At 42.9% G+C, this 15,168-nt stretch overlaps 1 protein-coding gene across 1 annotated transcript; it reads left to right on the plus strand.

Annotated features, from left to right (window-relative positions):
* Positions 1-1,468: 1,468 nt before the first annotated feature.
* zbtb37 (zinc finger and BTB domain containing 37) lies at positions 1,469-15,147 on the plus strand. The gene is made up of 4 exons (XM_027005439.3): positions 1,469-1,965; positions 2,163-3,162; positions 3,468-3,567; positions 7,168-15,147. The coding sequence occupies exons 2-4, from the start codon at positions 2,192-2,194 to the stop codon at positions 7,696-7,698; spliced, it is 1,602 nt and encodes a 533-aa protein (XP_026861240.2). The 5' UTR covers positions 1,469-1,965; positions 2,163-2,191; the 3' UTR covers positions 7,699-15,147.
* Positions 15,148-15,168: the final 21 nt, after the last annotated feature.

Below are 15,168 nucleotides of genomic sequence, written 5' to 3' on the forward strand. Positions count from 1 at the left end.
AAACATTTGTGAAAGAATGGGTTGCTCCCAGGTGTTCCGTGAATTCCGGCGTGGCACCGTGATAGGATGCCACCTGTGCAACAAGTCCAGTCTTGAAATTTACTACTAAATATTCCACAGTCAACTGTCAGTGATATTGTAACAAAGTGGAAGCGATTGGGAATGACCGCAATTCAGCCATGAAGTGGTTGGCCACGTAAAATGACAGAGCAGGGTCAGCAGAAGCTGAGGCGCATAGTGTGCAGAGGTCACCAACATTCTGCAGATTCAATCGCTACAGACCTCCAAACTTTATATGGCCTTCAGATTAGCTCAAGAACAGTGCGTAGAGCTTCATGGAATGGGTTTCCATGGCTGAGCAGCTGCATCCAAGCGCAATGCAAAGCGTCGGATGCAGTGGTGTAAAGTACGCCGCTACTGGACTCTAGAGCAGTGGAGACGTTCTCTAGCGTGATGAATCACACTTCTCCATCTGGCAATCTGATGAACGAGTCGGGGTTTGGCAGTTGCCAGGAGAACGCTACTTGTCTGACTGCATTGTGCCAAGTTTGGTGTAGGGGGGATTATGGTGTGGGGTTGTCTTTCAGGAGGTGGGCTCAGCCCCTTAGTTCCAGTGAAAGGCACTGTTAATGTTTCAGCATACCAAGAGATTTTGGACAATTTCATGCTCCCAACTTTGTGGGAACATTTTGGGGATGGCCCCTTCCTGTTCCAACATGACTGCGCACCAGTACAAAAAGCAAGATCCATAAAGACATGGATGGGCGAGTTTAGTGTGAAAGAACTTGACTGGCCTGCACAGAGTTAAGTTATTTCACAGTTTTTGTGGTCGTGCTATAATGTATGAAGAGACCTGTGGGACAGGGAAACACATGAAAAAAGGAAGTAATTAGGAGCAAGTAAACAACTGAGGAACATAAGTGTCATAAAAGTGTGCATTCAGAGGTCGTAACATTGCCTGTAACTGAATACCTGAGTGCAATTCAAAGCATTTCATATTTACACGTCATAAATTGCCTTAATTTTATAAATTAAACGAGTAAACAAAAGGCTGTCTGCGGCGTGGTTAGCCTGCTGCATTTTCACTTTCATATTTTAAATAAGCAATCGTTTTTATAAAAGGATTAATGTCCAGTATGTTTGTTGGTCTAATTATTCATGGGCGAATTCTTTAAGTCTAAATACTCGTGGCCAAATAAACTGTAGTATATGTAAAACAGCTTCCTATATCTCATAAATACGACCAGAGGAGAAAAATGAACAAGTTACAACAAAAAAAGGGGGGAAAAAAATGCAACCAAACTACAGCCCCTTACCCAACAGTGACATCGATACAATGCATTATGGGAATATAAGTCCTCATTTGTCGGCCTCTCCTTCTTGCGCTCCCACAGAAGCAGAGTGCAGAACGCCACTTCCCAGAGCACCGAATGTTTTCTGCACATTGGCTCGTTTCATACATGGGGAATATGAGAGCGGCGAAGAAATGGGAAGAAGCAGGGCGATTAAGTAAAATTGTTAAGCAGTAAATACGTAATGGAGAAATGCTGATGCAATTCGATAAATGTTGTTCGTCAGAGGAAGAAGAGAGCGTGTTTTGTCGTGTCAATTTTTCGTATGATTTTACGGTGACCGGGCAAGGCACCTCCCTGTAGCTAACAACGCCGGGCTGTTTTTCGGGTAGGCTTCAGTTCATCACCGTGCTGCAGTATGTTACAGTAACCGACAAGGGTGCCACGCTGCTGCCGCAGTTGTTGAGCGTCGTCGGCCACTAGAATGGCACGCACTGAAATAGTCGTTTCCAAGTAGCCCGATACTGCTCTTCACTGGAATTAATCTATGCAACCGAGAATGGTAACTTTAGTCGCAAATAATCTTGTACCCGTTTTGGCAACGAACTGCCGATTGTAGCCATAAACAAGTGCCGAAAATTAGGGGCGTGATTTGTGATTGATATTAAAAAAGGTAAGTCATGTGAATGTTTTTGTCATGCCCGAACTTGATTTTTTTTTTTTTTAATGAAAACGACGGATTTTACACTTTAAAAAAACTTTTGCCACAGTATTATCTTTTCAATTTGCTATTAAGACTATGTTAATAACAATGTATAGGCTATTTAAATATAACTGTAGTACCTTCACAAGGTTTTGTTCCTGTCGTAGCTTTCAGCGGCAGCGATAAGGCAGTCCGCATGGACCGAGCAGGAAGCATCCAGCTTGACATTCCGGACTTCAGCAACTCCGTTCTGTCCCACCTGAACCAGTTGCGCATGCAGGGCCGCCTGTGCGATATTGTGGTTAACGTGCAGGGACAGAGTTTCCGCGCTCACAAAGTGGTCCTGGCCGCCAGTTCCCCATATTTCAGGGACCACATGTCACTCAGCGAGATGAGCACGGTGTCACTCTCGGTGATCCGAAACCCTTGTGTGTTCGAGCAACTCCTGTCTTTCTGCTACACTGGCCGCCTGTGTCTGCAGCTGGCTGACATCATTAGCTACCTGACGGCCGCTAGCTTCCTTCAGATGCAGCACATCATCGACCGCTGCACCCAGATTTTGGAGGGCATTCACTTTAAGATAAGCCTGGCAGATGTGGAAGAGGAACTGGCAGGTGGGCAGTCCCACAGGAGCATGAGCCGAACCATCGAGGCCGAGAGGGGCGGCACCGTGCTTGGGGTCTCCCACTCCCTCAGCCCCAGACACAGCGTTTCCCGGGTGATCACACCCCATGGTAGCGCGGGCGGAGTCATAGACGTGCGAGACGTCAGGGAGGTCCGCGAGGCGAGTCCCCCAGAAGAGTCCATGAGCCCACAGATCGTCGAGCACAGTGGGCTGGGCTCCGAGGTGGTGGGGTCCGGAAAGGAGCCCATACTGCGCATCAACCGGGCGGGCCAGTGGTATGTGGAGGCGGGGCCAGAGGTGGAGAGGGGCGGGATAGAGGCGGTGCGCGTGGTGGAAAGCTTGCGGATCAAGACCGAACGCATGGAGGAATGGATGGGGGCGGAGACTCAGGCGTCAGCAGAAGAAGGAAGTGGGGCAGAGGAAGGGCCCACTGTGATGATTGACACCTCAGGACGCAGCACTCTGGTGCAAGAGGGCTTTGTCACGAGGGCTTCCAGAGCGAAGATCTCTCAGCCATCCAGCAGCTTCAGCGAGTCTGAGAGGTGTGTACTCGAGGGAGTGATGGTTTAAAGGCACTTAACGCACTTAATGAAATATGAAAACAAGCTAACATTCGGTTAGTTGTCATGTGACGCACAGTGAGGAAGTGAGCATGCTCTTTAGTGAAAAAGTGGGTGCTTGCGGAGTATTACATAAATTCCCTAGAAATAATAAATTCTGAATGTTGTTGATCCTTTAAGTGTAAAAAGTGAGCTGAAGTTTTGCCCATGATATTTTGTAGTGTAATTGCCTGCAATCTGAGACTCTTTAGAAGTTAAAGCTGACGGGATTTTTGTCTGTCTGGCAGGTTCAGCCCAACAGGCAGTGTAGTAGTGATGGCTGAGCGACCACGAGCCAAAAGTGAGTCTCCAGGAAGAGTGGATGACCAAAGGAATCCGACCTCTCAGGTACACTCGTCTCCACAAAACAAATGACAACAAAAAAAAAATCAAGAACATGGGTCAGGATTTGGCGATATGTCTCGAAAAACGTTATATTGTGGTAGTATCACAATGCAGACTGATGAGGGTAGCCTGTAGTCTTCTACTGTCACAACATGTTTTTATATATTCTAAATGAAACTCAATTAAAGTGCACCAAATTTCCACCAAAGTCAGTTTCCCATGTTTTAAGGTTAGTATTTAGTGTATAGGAGAAAAGTGCTCTAGATAACATGTTATTCTGAAAAGGATAAAAAGAAAAGGTTTAGAAAGTGTGATCTAACAAACATTAAGGAGTAGGAACTTTGGGAACTTTGATAAAGCTGACTTGGGATGTAGTTCTTAATGCACAGTCAAAATACATATTTATTTCAAAAAAATTTTTTGGCAGATAGTCTAAGTATTTAAAGGTGTTTTATTGTGGAATTCAAAACTGAGCTGTTGGTTGCTGTGAGCTGCAAGTGATCAGCACTCAGATAAAACAATTGAATGTCATAAGAGAGGGTTACCAACATTCAGAGATGGACAGAGTTGTGTTGTGTTGGGATCTGCCTGTTCAGTGATGAGCTTTGTCAAAGCTCCACCCACCAGCCTACACCTTTCACAGGGCTGAAGATTCTGAAGAAAACCTGAAATTTGCTTGGCCAGCAGATTTTAGTGCAATGTGTAAACAGAACTACTAGAAAGTGAATGATTTTAATGCATATATATATATTAAAAAAAAAACAACAACTTGTGGCTCAAGAGGCTCATTAAAAGCACCGGGAGCCAGTTGGGTGTTTTTGGTGACATGATTTTGTGCAAACCGTAGCTTTCAGACATTTCATTTTAGTCTCTTAGTCCTTCAAGGTTTTTGTCTTCTTCGGTGTCTTGAGTTCTTGCCCTTTCTTGTGTAGTCCTTCTGCTTTTGTGTCCATTTTGATACACTATATTGCCAAAAGTATTAGTTTGTCTGCCTTTGCATACATATGAACTTCCCAGTCTTAATCCATAGGGTTTAATATGATGTCGGCCCACCCTTTGCAGCTATAACGGCTTCAACTCTTCTGGGAAGGTTTTCCACAAGGTTTAGAAGTGTGTTTATGGGAAATTTTGAATGTTCTTCCAGAAGCGCATTTGTGAGGTCAGACACTGATGTTGGATATGAGAGCCTGGCTCCCAGGGTATCCCAAGGGTGTTTTATCGGGTTGAGGTCAGGACTCTGTGCAGGCCAGTCAAGTTCTTCCACACCAAACTCGCCCATCCATGTCTTTATGGACCTTGCTTTGTGCACTGGTGCACAGTCATGTTGGATCAGAAAGGGGCCATCCCCAAAATGTTCCCACAAAGTTGGGAGCATGAAATTGTCCAAAATCTCTTGGTATGCTGAAGCATTAACAGTGCCTTTCACTGGAACTAAGGGGCTGAGCCCACCTCCTGAAAGACAACCCCACACCATAATCCCCCCTCCACCAAACTTGCCACAATGCAGTCAGACAAGTAGCGTTCTCCTGGCAACTGCCAAACCCAGACTCGTCCATCAGATTGCCAGTTGGAGAAGTGTGATTCGTCAAGCCAGAGAACACGTCTCCACTGCTCTAGAGTCCAGTGGTGGTGTGCTTTACACCACTGCATCCAACATTTTGCATTGCGCTTGGTGATGTAGGGCTTGGATGCAGAAGCTTGGCCATGGAAACCCATCCCATGAAGCTCTCTGTGTGCTGTTTTGGAATTAATCTGAAGGCCACATGAAGTTTGGAGGTCTGTAGCGATCGACTCTGCAGAAAGGCTCATTAAAAGCACCAGGAGCCAGTTGGGTGATTTTGGTGAAAAATGACTGTGCAAAACGTAGCTTTCAGACATTTCATTTTAGTCTCTTAGTCCTTCAAGGTTTTTGTCTTCTTTGATGTCTGATTTCTTGCCCCTTCTGCTTTTGTGTCCATTTTGATAGCTTTTGAGACCAATGGTCATTTCTAACTTGAAATTTATATACACTAAATGCATGCTTCATGTAGACTCTGAGCCTGTGTCACTGATAATGCACCATCATTGACCCTTAGTGTCACTTGGCCATACAGTGAAAGTCTGAGAATCACACAGCCAAAACAAATGAAGCCTTTCTTGTATGGACTGTTGGAAGTCTGGAACAGTACAGCTCTTTTATCAGTAAGACTCCGCACAGCCTGTTGCCACTCATGTCTAAAAACTGGCCTCTGTCCAACATCCCACTCATTTATCAAGATGTCTTCGTTTTAATACAGTACCACTCTCATTTAAGAAGTTGAGGCAGTGTCTACCCATAAATCAGGATGGAAGGCATGATCTTGCAAGCTACCTTTTTGTGTTACACCATCAATGATTTTATTACCTGCCATAATTATTACCCTGGCTCTCAAGTTCCTTAATTTTTAACCCTGGGTCTTTTTTCCAACATGCAAGTTAAGATTTACTCTGAAGCTTGACAGGTAGCTACTTTCTCTGATGTCTTTCCCTGGGTTTTAGCTGCTAGATGACTGTGTGGTATCCACATTCCTCTGCCAAGCCAGCAAGTCCCATTTCTCCTCCTGAGAGGACTCCACTCCACCAGAAGCCCTTTCTCACGCCAACAATTTTGATTCGTTTGGTCAGAATAAGCAAAATAAAAAGCCTTTTTGTTCTGCTTGGTCTCCCCTGTGCTTCCTAAAGCCAGCAAGGCAGATCACTAGTGCCCCTCTACAAACTGCAACCGCTGCATACAGTGACATTATCCCTGCCACATACGTCTGTACCACAATCAGTAATTACAGAGATACAATTAGCCACTGGAGAATTTTTTGAAGTATGCCCTTTGACTTTTAGGTAAAGTGCATGTTGCCAAGTCTGTACATGCTGCGTCATTATCATATGTCTTTGACACATCCTTTTTCATTAAGATTTGGGGAGGCAGTGTAATGAATGGTATTTGCTTCTATTCTGCCATGGCCTTCAGTGAATGAATTTAACAACCCCCGCACTTTTTTTTTTTTTTTTTTTTTTAAACACACATGAAACACCACATGGGGTGTCAGAGCCTCCTAAGGACGGCTCTTTTGCGACCGTGAAATCTCACATTTTTATACCACAGGCTGCCACCATATTTTTTCGGATCTCATTTATTGTTACCGTTACTGAGAAATTAGATATGTGTCCACATCTTCCTCTGACTCAAGGGACCCACTAGAATTTAAGAGGGAAAAACATGTTTTGATAAAGGGATTGGTTTATTACAGAGCTAGCGCTTTTTGTTCATGGCAACTTGGCACTGGAGTTCTAAGTGTTGGATATAAAGATTTTACCACTGGTGGTGGAAAGGTTAAGCAGAGTGAGTGTGCAGTGTTGCATGTCAAAGCATGTCGCTGATTCAGATGCATAGCCTACTTCCTGATTCCGATAGTAATGTTGAAAATATTGTTTGACAACTAGCAGACATGTGAAATATATAACTTGCCATTAATTGTTTTTGTTCTAACAGCTGTGGCCATCATAGTCACAGTTTAGATGCTTGGCAAATGGTTCATTATAATGGCAGATGCCAAAGGGCTCTTGGTTATTGTTGTTTCTCCTGGCCAGGGGGAGGAGCCTGCCGTGTTTGACATGGGCGGTTATGAGGAGTACCTGCGTGAGCAGGTGGGCGACCGCTGGTTCCGCTACAACCCTCGCCTTACCTGCATATACTGCTGCAAGTCCTTCAACCAGAAGGGCAGCCTGGACCGGCACATGCGCCTGCACATGGGCATCACGCCCTTCGTGTGCCGCATGTGCGGCAAGAAGTACACGCGCAAGGACCAGCTGGAGTACCACATCCGCAAGCACACGGGCAACAAGCCCTTCCACTGCCACGTCTGCGGCAAGAGCTTCCCCTTCCAGGCCATCCTTAACCAGCACTTCCGCAAGAACCACCCGGGCTGCACACCCCAGGACGTGTCCCACAGCGCCTCGCCTGAGACCACCACCACCGTCACGTCCCGCGGCGGCCCCAACGAAGACGGCTCGCCCGCCCAGGAGGAGGCGGAGGGCAACGGGGCAGGTGGCCGGGGCGGAGGGGCGTCAGCCTTCGGGGAAGGCGTCCAGCCATCCGTGTCCACCACTGGGCCTGACTGATGGGCCAGGTGAGGTTCCAGAAGGGGCGAGCGATTGGACGGCAGGGGAGGGGGAGGGGGGGGGGAGGTGGAGCTTTTTTTTTTTTTTTTTTTTTAAAGGGATCTGGGGTTGCCGTCCTCGATCCTCACTGTTCACTCTGAGCACGTGCGGAGGGCGTCGAGAGCAGCGTCGAGGCACTCTGGCTGTTCGGAAAGCTGCTGTTGGTGAATAACAGAATTTATTTTTTAAAAATACAAAAACAAAATGAAAAAGGGAGGATCTGCAGAATTTGGCTCCGTTTACTTTAGTAAGTCGTGGGCCTTTTTTTCTCTTTAGCTATAAAAAAAAAAAAGAGAGAGATGACAAAACAGATGCATTGAACAGGATGATAGAAAACTAGAGAATGCTAGTGTTCCTTAGGTATTTATGAATAATATCTGCGCTTTAAACCACATCTACCTTCACTTTACAAACTGCACCGTTATGTCAACAAATGAAGACAAGCCACACTCCAACAACCTCACACACCACTGGATGCAGTAATTTTCTGTTTGTTTATTTGCCTTTCCTGTCTTTTATATATGTTACAGTTTTTATATTTTTGTACAACTTAACAGTGAAGCTTCAGAATTCAGGACAAAAAAAAAAAGAGAGGCGTTATGATTTGGTCAAATAATGTTAAAATTGCCAAACTTCTCTGTGCCAGATGGTGATTATGGGGAAAAAAGAGGACAACCCTGTCCTCTGTTCTTTTGCCTTGAGACAATCTTAATCCTGATCTGGGGACTGACGCTCCCCAGACGTAGCTAGGCTCAAAAAAACGGGTTCTATTTTTCTTAGGGCCCCCTCAGGTCTGATCTAGAATCAGATTCCTAATGTGTCTGTTTGATAAAGTGCCAACTTGGCTTGTGATTAAATTCTTATGTTTGCAATTAGTTGATAGGCCTAAAAAATCATTAACTTTTCAGGTCAAGACCTTTTAATTAGCAGTTACATTAAGTAACTTTAATATGTTTGGGTGGCAGAGATAGGACGGTGGCACGTCGAAAAACAAAAGCAATGATGTTTATTTATTTGTATTTAATCTTCCCTAATATGGCCCCCTGACACATATCCATACTCCAAAACTAGCTGCTGAATGTTAATAGTACAGTAATGCAGAAACCAGGAAAGTCTTCAACCTCAGATAAGCTACAATACCACTCAGTTACCTCTCCTTCATATCACTACGCAATATAAATCTGTTCCACGCAGATTTGGTGGATGCACTCAGCTGTCTTTCACATTTAAAATCACCCCTCACCCCCCAATCCTTTTTATATATTTTAACTCTTTCTTTCTTTTTTAAATAAGCGAACTGTTAAGAGAATTTTAAAGTCTCTCCAGCTCATTGCATTGCTAGAAAGTGTGAGAGGAAAGGTTTGGCTTCGTGGATTAAGCTTTCAGCCTCAAAGCAGCATGTCCACAAAAAGAGGCCAGGAGCAAAAGAAGAACCAAAGCCAGGACATGCAGTGGGCGTCGTCGGCCACGGGGGGCGTCGTCCAGGCCTGTGCACGGGAGTGAGTGGGGGGGGGGGAGCAGAACAGTACAGCAGGATGGCTGCCAGTTGGGGATTTGTAGTTAAAAGAGAGCAGAGCACTTTAAGCTTGGGGTTGAGTGCTTTTACACTTGACTGGTGAACAGATGTTTCTAGCCGGTGCTATGACATGGAGCTCTCGGGAACCAAAGGAACAGAAATGTGTCATGATTGTTATACCTCTGATTAGGCGGAAGATGAGCAAAAACGAGAGATCAAATCTGGCACTTACAAAGGGAGGTGGGGGGGCTTTTTTTCTTCTTTTAAAATATCTACTATATATCACTTATGCATATATAGACAAATTTGTATCTGTAAAAAATGGATAAAGATGCATTATCTAAGATGATAGGAAAAAAGGTTTTGTAAAGGTGAAAAGCTGTTATTGATGATGGCTTTTAGAGTCTGTGAATCACACATGGTTGTGACTGTTTTTGTTCCATAAGGACTGAGAGAGCAGGAAGAGAATCAGCTACTGATATTTTTAGTGGAACACACTTCTTATGAATACAGGTCAGAACTTTTCAAACTTTTACTGCTTTCTCTTCTGTGAACACTTTTACAAGCGTCAGGAACTTCGTGTTCACTCTGGATGTTTACCTTTATTTCCACACTAAGCCGTTCGGTGTGCGTGGGCCACACAGTTCTCACACTCTCAGTTACGTTCACAAGTGCAGCGACGAAACAAAAAGTAACAAAAAAAAAAAAAAAAAACCCTAACAAAACAAAAATCAAAGAAAAACATCACAGAAACGTCTCCACTCAGTGTAAATACCTATGCCTCAGAAGCAGTAGCAACAACTTTTATCAAACTGTGTAACCGCAGCGTCAGTGTGTACAGCAGATCCCAGGTCAGTGTTGGGGCACGCTGAGGCCGCGACTATGTTTTTACTCCGGTGCAACCTCATGAGAACACAGCCAATATAGATTACAACTTTATTCCCTTGTAAACATAACTTGCAGTTACATAGAACAAAAATGTTGATGAACTCTTTGGAATTATCTAGATTTTAGTGGCTTCTAAAATGTTGCATGATCTTTATGTAAGTCAGAAATAATGTCTTATTTAAAAACAAATCATTTAATATGGTTATTCTCAGTTGAGAAGAGGACAGTTGGAATCAGCTCCCATCAGGCACTATGCTAGCAGATAGGAATGCAGCAATAAGCATAATTCCAAATACCAGTATAACTGAAACCTGCAAACTAGTATGTCAATGCAGTAGTAATGCTTGAGACCCTAGGCTACAAAACACAAGCCACAGGCTACTCCCTTGGAAACCAAGATAAAGGGAACTCCAGATGGGCATAATGATGAACAACGGTGTCTGGCTATGGAGGAAATGCGATGTATGGCCCATTAAATGAGGCCCTTGCAGCAGCCCAAAGAGTAAATGTCTTGACCAATGAGCCATCCAGGGTATTCTTTCAGTTCTAGTGCAACAGAGCCCTGATTGTGGATCCGCCCAAGGTTCAAACAGTACTGGAACAGCATATGGAAGAATGAATCACCAATAAAACATAAGAGCTCAGTTATTAAGAGATCTGAACTTGGAGCACGACAGTCTTCCGGAACAGGAAACAGCACTTGTCGAAAAGCAGGTCACAAACATGAAGAACTGGAGAGCACCTGGTCCTGACATGATCCATGCCTACTGGCTAAAGACACTAACAGCTCTGGATGGCTGACTATCAAAATAAATGATCCTGCTACTCATTACTGGTGCCCATCTGTGTGGGCTACCACAATGCAAGACAGTATTGGTCATGGAGAGCCCCAACAAAGGCCAAACACCACCTAGTTAGAAACCATCAACCTGCCTGTCCACAACATGGAAACTCCTGTCCAGATTATTAGCCAACAAGCAGACTTGGCACATGTGCAAGCACATGATCCATGCTCAGAAGGGGATTGGGCACCCAGGATCACCACCAGGATCCCAGGACAGACCCTAAGCCTCATTCATTCATCCAGAACTCAGTGGAACACTAGCTTGAAGACAGTTGCCCTGACGACCTTAAAGTGTCATGTATATACCAAATGACACACTGCCCCCACTACTGTTCTGCATAGGCTTGAATCCTCTCAGCCAGAGAGGTTACCGTCAGGAGTGGAACTTCTACTTCCTGTACATGGATAACATCAAGTATCAAGACACATGGACTCAGTGATCCACCTGACCAGGATCTAAAGCAAGCACATGGTCGTGTCATGCAGGCTGGAGAAGTGTGGTCAAATGATGGTGAAAAAAAAGAAAATGTGATCAGGATGGGGAATTGAACTACCACAAAACAGACTGGGATTTTCCAGTCAGACAGGAACCATGAGGCAGAAAGAAGAAAGACAGCAATATCCAATAACCTCCATATGGAAAGGCAGGTCCTCAAAAGTCAGTTGAACAATAAGATCAAAGCCCTAAACACGTATGCCCTGCCAGTCATCAGATACGCAGTAGACACCTTAAAATGGCTAAGAGAAGCGCCAGTGCATGGAGCACACCAACCAAAATCCAGCATCCAAAGGCTGTATACCAGATGCAAGGAAGAGGGTTGGGGACTACAAAGTTTAAGATCCAGTGTCCAGGATTAGACACAAATTATCCGTGAAACAGTTTCCCCCAAGAATGAGAGATGAGTGTCTGAGAAATATTGACATGGTCACAATGGAAGCAGCAGAGGTGCCATGGAAAGATGAGCCCCTCCATGGAATGTACTACTGATGGATGGAGGAGATGGCTGACAAGACAATCCTACCAGTGGCTGGAAAGGGCAGGATTGAAGGACAGTAGTGAGGCACTAATGGCAAAACATCAAGCACTAAGCACTAGGCCAATTAAAGCAGGGTTGTATCACACCAGAAAAGACCCAAGATGCAGAATGTGAAAAGAAAACCTCCAACAATCCAGCACCTACTAGCAGGATGCAGAATGCTGGCAGGGAAAGTTTACTTTGAGAACTAAGTGGCAGGAATCATGTCCAGAAAGGTATATGAGCTGGACACCTCTGAATGGAAATAGGAGGAACCATGGGAGTACAACAAGGCTAAGCTCCTCTAGATCCAGACAGAGAAGCAAGTAGTAGAAAAGCAACCAGACATTGTGATTAGTAGATAAGTAGCAGGAAACAGCAGGAGTAATACATGTCACAGTCCCACACGATGGAAACATCCAGAGCAAGGAATATGAAAAGTTAAGAGGTTCCAGGGACTCAAAGAGACAATGGAGAGAATATAGAAGGTCAACAATAAGGTGGTTCCAGTGATGTTCGGGGCACTTGGGCCTGTGACCCCTATGCTGGAGTCCAATGGCCCCAATAAATCCCAATAAAGACATTACTAGTCTCACTCAAGAAAACATGAGTAGAAGGAAAAAGATATGACCACCCAATGGAATAGTGAGACAGGAATTTATTTTTATATACATACAGTGTACAGTATGCATGTGTATATTTATATACTACTACCTCTACATCTTTTACTGCATTACACTGCAGTCACTTCCTGGAATCTTATATAATATATACACATTCCATGGAGTAACTAGTGAACTTTATTAAAAATGTAGTAAAAGTGTAGTACACAAGGAAACATGATGTTTTGGACAAAGGTCCTTCGTCAGCTGAGACATTTATATTACACTTTAGTGCTCTCGTGCGCTCTTGCTCGCGCTCGCGCGCTCTCTCTCGCTCTCTCTCTCATTCATTCGTGCAGTAAAGTGTAATAAAATTGTTCGATCAAATGAGATCGTTTTACTAGGTAGTAATTATAGGGATTTACATACTTTTAGATACCTAATATTTTTAACAAATTAAAGCAGTATATGACAATTTATTATAAACACAAGGTGCTAGATAATTACAAAGAGTTCAGACTTTTATCAAACTAAGAAAATCTAGTTTCCTGTAAATGTTTTTGTGTGTTTATAACGGATAAGTCTAGGAGAAGGACAAGGGTCTGCTGTTCTATTGGCCAGTCCCGTACTGGTAAGAGGAAGGTGATTGGTAAGGCAACAGATCTCTGTATCAGATATGTGTGTTTTTGTTTGTGTGTTTATTTTCCTCTTCAATACAAAGCAAAAGCAAAGGATCTCTGTCTATAAACAAGCATTCCAAGTGTTGTGCAGCATGTTATCAGAATTACAAACAATGAATAAATAAAAAGGACGGTTTGGGGATGAGGGCTAATCATCATGTCCAGTATATTAACCCTTTGTTCAAATCTGCCTTGTCAAAAAATGGTCAAAAGCTTTGGCCCAGTTTCCTCAAAAGCACTGATCTTACATGTTTGTTCATGTCACATTCACTCATCCATGTCATTGTGTGGCAGGGCTCTGAGGAAATCCAGACCTTTCTTGGTCTAGTTAGTTTTAATCCATTGGCCTTTTTGTCTGCTTTCAAAGCTTTAACATAGGACAAATGTATTGTTGTTATGTAAATAATAGTACTATTTAAAGTTTCTAATAATCAAACAGCTACTGCGGATAAATGGCATTGACTGAACAAGCAATCTGTAATAGGATACCACAGTGTTACACAAACCATGTAGTGTCTACAGTCCGATTTCACAAAAGTAAGCTGATTGAAATGACCGCCAGAGTGTTTTAACCACTGGTATCAGCCTGAAAAAATGCTGTGGAGCTGAACAGATGCTCTCCTGTTGTAGTTTTGAATGTGTAATTCAAGAAAAAGATGAGATTATGTTATTTAAATTAAGAGCATAAGAGATGAACACGCCCTTTAATAGGAAGGTCATATAAGGGCCACAGGGTTTCTGCAGCTGTGTGGAAATGGCCTCCAGCTCCACAACCACATTTCACCGACTCCATTTACCTCAGTTCTTCAGTCTGTTATCACAGTAAGCTTGTGAAGAGTTTTCAGTTGCATGTCTATACTCATTTTTTTGTGTTTGTTTCTTCTTGGGAACACTGAATGACAGTACTGAGCCATATCAGAGTTGTTCAGTCTTGTCTCATCGTCCCTATAGAATACAATAGTTTGTACAGGGAACACACAAAGAGTCTAATGCAAAGTTTTATAACATTATAGATTTAAATTAGAAAATGTGTGACAGTATCTGAAAAAAAAAAAAAGGGTTTTCTTGACTTTGTTTTTGCTTCAGTCTTTGATCAAGAAGATGGGGGGGTGGGGGGGAATGTATACAAACTCAGTAGAAATGTTATTTGTTAATTTGCATGTCTGTTGTGATGGCCAAACATTAACCTGTTTAGTAGAGCGTTTTCCTGTCATCTATATTTGCACCAATATATGCCAAAATAATGACCTTTATAATTGTCTTGCTATATTGTTTATGGCCAAAAAGCAATATAGTGTATAAAGTTATTTACATGTCTTATAAGATGTTGATCATGTTACATTTTAGCATACATTACAATTTTACATAAACATGAATTAAACATATTTTTTAAAAAAAAAAAGGTATTTTACTCTGGATTAAGTTAAAATGATTATGGTATTAGATATCAATTACACACATATTTAAATTGTAAAACATTTATTGAAAACAATATTGTTAAAACTGCAAGTAATAGAATGTAAGAAAATTATTACAAATCACTGAAATTTTTTACAAGACTCTTATATTCCCTTTTGAAATGGTACAGAGTTAGGTGTGATTATTAATGATTTATAATGTGAATGGTTATTTTCACAACCACTGGTTTTTTGGTTTTTTGTTTGTTTGTTTTTTTGTTTTTTCTTGCGAGCAGGCAGATTTTTGTGTCCATTCTCCTAATAGGAAAAGCACTTTAGGTGTTAACTGTGAAGGATTTGTTGCGATGTTCTATACATGTCTGATTGATTGATTATAAGAGGCCCAGATTGTGTGATGATGCTAAACCCAAATTTCTAACATGGAAAATAAACCTGTTTTAATCCTAGTATTGTCTCTAAAATGGTGC

Source organism: Electrophorus electricus, chromosome 26, assembly GCF_041902795.1.
Source record: "Electrophorus electricus isolate QZ-2024a chromosome 26, ASM4190279v1, whole genome shotgun sequence".
NCBI classification, from domain to species: Eukaryota; Metazoa; Chordata; class Actinopteri; order Gymnotiformes; family Gymnotidae; genus Electrophorus; species Electrophorus electricus.